The sequence below is a fragment of the Priapulus caudatus genome, unplaced genomic scaffold (genome assembly GCF_000485595.1).
Source record: "Priapulus caudatus unplaced genomic scaffold, Priapulus_caudatus-5.0.1 Scaffold1167, whole genome shotgun sequence".
Lineage (NCBI taxonomy): Eukaryota > Metazoa > Priapulida > Priapulimorpha > Priapulimorphida > Priapulidae > Priapulus > Priapulus caudatus.
In genome coordinates, this window is record NW_014578228.1 from 76,395 (window position 1) to 82,909 (window position 6,515).

General features: G+C 53.4%; 1 protein-coding gene across 1 annotated transcript in view; it reads right to left on the reverse strand.

The window, feature by feature from the left end:
- Positions 1 to 4,061: 4,061 nt before the first annotated feature.
- LOC106815643 (glutamate receptor ionotropic, NMDA 2A-like) overlaps positions 4,062 to 6,515 on the reverse strand; it is a 19,133-nt gene continuing 16,679 nt past the window's right edge. The window contains exons 3-5 of the mRNA XM_014820134.1: positions 5,347 to 5,528; positions 4,772 to 4,846; positions 4,062 to 4,078 (exon numbers count right to left, since the gene is read on the reverse strand). Coding sequence (XP_014675620.1) covers positions 4,062 to 4,078; positions 4,772 to 4,846; positions 5,347 to 5,528 — 274 coding nt within the window. The remainder of the gene's footprint in view (positions 4,079 to 4,771; positions 4,847 to 5,346; positions 5,529 to 6,515) is intronic.

Below are 6,515 nucleotides of genomic sequence, written 5' to 3' on the forward strand. Positions count from 1 at the left end.
CACAGTCCCATCCACCAACCCTAGCTGCTACACTAGCACTATCCACACAGTCCTACCCCTTCCCAGCACTATCCACCACAGTCCCATCCCCCAACCCTAGCTGCTACACTAGCACTATCCCCACAGTCCTACCCCTTCCCAGCACTATCCACCACAGTCCCATCCACCAACCCTAGCTGCTACACTAGCACTATCCACCACAGTCCTACCCCTTTCCCAGCACTATCCACCACAGTCCCATCCCCCAACCCTAGCTGCTACACTAGCACTATCCACACAGTCACCCTTCTCAGCCCTACTCACACAAGTCCATCCCGCAACCGTAGCTGCTGTACATAGCACTATCCTCACAGTCTTACCCTGCCCAGCACTATTCCACCACAGTGCCCATCCCCCTACTTAGCTACTAGACTCCGGCACTATCCACACGTCCTGACCTGCATATCACCCAGTCCGATCCCCAACCTTAGCTGCTACACTAGCGACTATCCAGCCAGTCCTACCCTTCCCAGACTATCCCTCACAGTCCAGTCCCCGTAACCCTAGCTGCTACACTAGCACTATCCCCACAGTCCTACCCCTTCCCAGCCGTATCCACCACAGTCCCAACCCCCAACCCTATAGCTACTACACTAGCACTATCCCCACAGTCCTACCACTTCCCAGCCCAGGCTGTTACACCGCAGCGTGTAAGCGTCACTGCGTGCATGTCTCATATATACGTTAGACATGCGGCATGCGGGCATATTGAGCCGTAGATGAAGCCAGTCACAGATTCTGTAACAGCAGAGAGAATGAGATGCCAGCGTATTAGGCCGTCAATGAAACTAAATATAGCTTCCCGGGATATATATATATATATATATNGAGGAGTAGAGAGAGGATAGAGAGGAGACTAGAGGAAAGAGGAGACAGCGAGAGAAGCAGAGGAGAGAGAGAGGACGAAGAGAACGGACAGCCAGAGAGACATGATGAGAGCGAGAGTGGATGACTGAGACGAGGATGAGAGAGTCGCGAGAGAGGAAGAGAAAAGAAGAGAAAAGAGAGGGATAGGAAAGAAGAGACACAGCGAATCCAAGAGGAGGGAGAGAGAGAGAGAGAGAGAGAGAGGAGAGAGAGAGAAGAGATAGAAGAGAAGAGGAGAGGGCGAGACGAGAGAGAGAGGAGAGAAGAGAGGAGACGGGATGAGAGCATGAGAGAGAGATAGAGTGGGAAGAGACAGCGATTTTTGAGAGAAGGAGAGGAGAGAGAGAAAGGCCGGGGAGAGGAAGAGAGAGAGATGGAGAGAGGGAGAAGGAGAGAGAGAGACAGCGAGGGGGGGAGAGCGAGAAGCGGAGGGGAGAGGAGAGAAATAGAGAAAGAGGGAGACGCAAGAGAGAGAAGAAGAGAGAGAAGAGAGAGAGACGAGAGAGAGAGAGAGAGAGAGGAGAGAGGAGAGAGAAGAGAGTACCGAGGGCGAGGAGAGAGGAGAGAGAGAGAGAGAGAGAGAGACAGCGAGAAGGAGAGAGGAGAGAGAGAGACAGCCGAGAGAAGGCGAGAGAGAGAGAGCAGAGAGAGAGAGAGAAGGAGGAGAGAGAGAGAGAGAGGAGAGGGATGAGAGCAGAGCAGAGATGAGAGGCAGACCTGAGAGGAGAGAGAGACGACAGCGAGGAGAGAGAGAGAGAGAGAGAGGGTAGAGAAGAGAAAAAGAGAGAGGGACGAGGAGAGAGAGAGAGAGAAGGAGAAGAGAGAGAGAGACGAGGAGGCGAGAGAGAGGGGAGAGGAGGAGAGAGCAGATAGGTGAGAGAGAGAGAGACGACGAGAGAGGGATCAGAGAGACAGCAATGAGCGAGGGAGATGAGAAGATGATAAGCAGAGAGAGAGAGAGATGATGAGGGAGAGAGCAGGGGAGAGAGAGAGAAGAGAGGGGACTGGGAGAAGAGGGAGATAGAGGGAAGATGACAGCGATAGACAGAGAGGAGGAGAGAGAGAGAGAGAGACCGAGGAGAGAGAGAGAGAGAAGAGGCGAGAGCAGGACGAGAGATAGAGAGAGGAAGAGAGAGAGGAGAGAAGATAAGAGAAAGAGGCGAAGACAGCGACGAGACGGAGAGCAAGAGAGAGAGAGACGAGAGAACAGAGAGAGAGAGCAGGCGAGAGAGAGAGATATCGGCAGAGAGAGAGAGAAGAGAGAAAGAGAGAGAGAGATTAGATAGAGAAGAGCTGGCACTCGGGTTCTATAATCCCGCAGCCAAGTAGTAATCCCAGCGGGTGGCGGGTTGCTTGGCCGGACAGGCGATAAATTCAGAAAAGCGCCATCGCGGAATAGAGTAAGTGCCTGTGTGCGACAAAATGTAGAGATACCGACTTACTCGCGTGATGGCACATTGTCGTGGGGACTGTTTGCGTGCCTGCGTGCGTCGCGTGCGTGCGTTGCGTTGCGTTGCGAGGTAGCGTGCGTGCGTGCGGGCGCGCGTGCGGGCGGGCGTGCGGTGCGTCGGGCGTGCGGCGCGGGCGGCGTGCTGTGCGTGGCGTGCGCTGGGCGTCGAACGCGTGGCGGGATGCGTGGGACGGGCGCTGCGTGCCGGGCGGGGCGATGCGTGCTGCGTGCGGCGTACCGGACGGCGCGTGCGTGCGCCGTGCCGCTGCGTTGCGTGCGGGCGGGCGTTGCGTGCGGGCGTGCGACGGGGTGCCTGCGGGCGGGCGGCGTGCGTCGACGTGCCGTGCAGGTTGCGTGCTTAGCGCGGCGGTGCGTGCGTGTCGTGCGCGCGCGTGCGCTGCCGTGCTAAACAACGGGGCCTGAGATTAGGCGAATGATTCTACTCTTGAAACGCAGAGCGAGCGAGAGAGCGAAGACAGCGCTGCGAGAGGAGAGGCGGAGACGAAGAGAGAGAGAGAGAGAGAGAGACACGGGAGAGCAGAGAGAGAGAGGAGCAGAGAGTGAATAGCGACGAAGAGGAGAGAGGCGAGAGAGTGACGGAAAAGAATAAATAGTGGGTGAGAAAATGCAATAAGGAAGTAGGATAATATAAGTAGTCAGAAGTGACATGGTTTGATAAAATATAACGGAGAGGAGGGGTGGTTGACATGTTTGATCTATGTAGCCTACCTATTGACGATGTTAACGTAAGAGACACTGTTTGATCCAGAAGAAGACCGGGTACAAGATGGCGTGCGCAAAAGAGCGTCTGTTCCCCGACCGCCGGAAAGGTTAAAGCCCGCCGCACTTCGCTCGGGACTGGGGCGCACGCGACCGCGGGCGTGTGTATGTAGCATCTGCGCTCGCCCGCTATCACGAATTCGGCGCGCCGAAGGAAGGCGGCGCGCACGAATGCGTTTACGTAGCGGCGCCTACATTGCGCGTTTTTTTTTTTTGATTCTGGGACACATACATCGGCCTCAGCGACATCGGCTTTGCGGATGGGGCGCGCCTTTCCGATTATAGACTTGACACGCGTTTGTACATTCCTCGAGCCGATTTGCTGAACCTTCACCTGCAGTATTTTCGTACCTTAGCTCTGGCGTTCTCCGACTCTCTTTCTCTCTTTCTTGGCCACTCCACGGTTGTCTCTCTCTCTCTCTCGTCTCTCTCTCTCTCTCTCGCTCCGCCGCACGGGATATACATAAGGTATCTTCAATATACATCGCATCAATGCTCGCAGCCAGGCATAACAAGGGCATGCACTTGCCAGCGCTTTCAAAAAATGTAATGCTAAATAAAGTACAAAATCATTACTACTGAAAGTCACGCCGGCGCAAAAACTCCCCGAGCCAGCTATTGTCTGGAGTATAGCAGTTGGCCGTGCTTCGGCCGCCAGTGATGCGCCGGCGAGGCAGGAGTCTTGGCAATGTCTGCCGCTCGCCGTCTTCGTAAAAACATTTGGCTGCGCATAGTATATATTTGTGTAGTCAGTGTGCAGCGGCGGTTATTGTAGCGATTAGCTCGTCGGTAAAACTGCCACGGGCCACCGCCGAGCACGTGCGTCGCACGACCGTGCCCGGTCGCCCACGGCAGCGCGGGGGTTCCAAGAGGTTGATAAAAACTCTCGCACGTATGGGCCAGGCCGCTTTTCCAGTATAACATCTTAGTGGAAATTCTCGGCTGTAAACCAAACATTCACATCAATGGGCTTAGCAATCAACGTCGGGCGGGTACTAAGATGGCTACGTATTTGAATCGCACGTCAACGATGCGAGTTAGACTTGGTAACGCGACCGTTAACTCGGGCCAGTTTCTTCTCGCTACTACTTAAAGTCTATAGTTAGCGCCAGCGTGTGGAACTCTTCCACCGCCGGGAGCCAGGTTCTAAGCCGACATCGGCCGATCCTTGTGTGAAAATGTATCCTTGAAGAATCCCTCCAAGAAGCGCCTCGTCCGCGCCATCTATGCCACGCCATATGTACCGAGAATTTAAACTTCAGGGCGCCTGAAACGGAAATGGAAATTGCTTTTCTAGGACGAAAAGGAAACGCGCCGACCAGCAACACGAGCAATTACAGCATTGCTATTGTATTCTCGGAACGCCTCAACTTGACCGATTATACGCGCTTTATCCTGCCTAGCCAAAGGGCCACTGGCGAAATTTGTCTAATATAGCGCAGAAATAAGATTTCATTGCTCACTGCTGCGCGAGGCGTTTGCGCGCTTTGCGCGGATATCCGGGCTGCAGATCATCTAGGTACTTACTTATGAGCAGCATGATTAACGTAAAGGAGACATGTTTGATCTAGGTACCTACCTATGAGCAGCATGATGAACGTAGAGGAGACATGTTTGAATCTGTAAGCGGGTTACTGGACACCTCCTTCTCCTGGTCCTGCCTTTTACAGTCGCCCATGAACCAGAACCGCTGTAACCGCTCCAGCATGCCTGCAACACGTACACGCCGACACTCTTATTCACCAGCGCTCACTCACCACACGTACACACGCACGCACGCACGCACGCACGCGTATACACACACACGCGCGTGCGCGCGCGCACGCACGTACACGCACGCACGCACACACATGCGGTTAGCGCCACTAGCAGAACGCGTGGACACAATCCCTACAAATTAGCAGAAAACATAAACCGTTCTTTATCCTCGGTCATAAGACATAAGCTGACATACAGGTTCTTGTCAAAATGCATTAATTGGTACTTGTTTCTGTCAGAAGACATATATTGATGCTCCTTTCCTGTAAAATACATTGACCCCTATCCCTCTCAAAAGACACGAACCGACCCCCTGATAACAATTTTATCAGGTGACATGAACTGACCCCTTCCCTCTATCCCTGCGATAAGACATTAGCTGACTCCATGAACACCACCCGCTCTCTGTAACGGAGCAAGGTTGTTGCTTGATGCGTCACCAGGTGGCGTACCTGACTCCCTGTAGGCGAGCACTTGTCTGTTGATCTTCTTTATGAACTTGGAGTTCTTCGGGAAGGCTATACCATACCCTGTCATCGCGAACCAGCTCCCGACCTGCAGCAGCCTGCAGTCGTTGTCCTGCCCCACAAGGTACTGCAGTGCCATCGCATCATACACGAACGCGTGAAGTTTCCTGTAACGTGAGCACGCACGCGCCGTTAACTCCACGCTCTAACACCAGGGGGCGTAGCAGTGGGAAGTGGAGCCCAATGGTGGCCGGTGGTGAGTCAGGCGGGAGATGCTGATCTAACTGTGTGTGTGTGTGTGTGCGTGTGTGTGTGTGTGTGTGTGCGTGTGTGTATGTGCGTGCGTGCGTGTGTAAAGTGACGTAGCGACAGCAGCGTTTGTCCAACCACCGACTCGATAATCTCGAGTCATTAACGACTTCGATAACGCAGTCCCATGACGTAACGCTCCAATGACATCACGGTCCAATGACGTCACGGTGACATTGTTAGATTCTCAGCCGACCAATCAGAGCGTGGCTGACAGGATAACGTCTGCTCTCATACTGCGCGTGTGACGTCGGCAGCCGTGTGGTCCACGCCTCCTAGCGAGAGATTCTTAATGAGAACGTCATTTAATTTAACATAGCGCACGGCGGCGCGTGTGATGCGACACATGATGGCTGCATACTGGCCATGGAGAGGTGCTGGTGTGTCGCATTCCTCGTGACGTCACACTGAAAGGCAGCCGACATGATTAACTGTGTTACGTGATGATGTTGTAAGAGGTTACGGGGGTTATGCCCAGGCAATGAAGTGTTTGTCATCATCATCTGACGTGATGTAACATGGCTTAATGTAGTGGGATAGCTGGACGAGACAATTATGAGATGTAACATGATGTTATCTTACGGACCACGAGACGTAACACGACACGGCGTGATGTAGATTTGCATGATAATGAATGATTAAGATGAGGTCTAGTACAAAAAGATGATACATGTCATGACGGGTCATGATGTAGCGTGATGCGACATGGTGCTACATGATGTAGCGTGATGCGACATGGTGCTACATGATGTAGCGTGATGCGACATGGTGCTACATGATGTAGCGTGATGCGACATGGTGCTACATGATGTAGCGTGATGCGACATGGTGCTACATGATGTAGC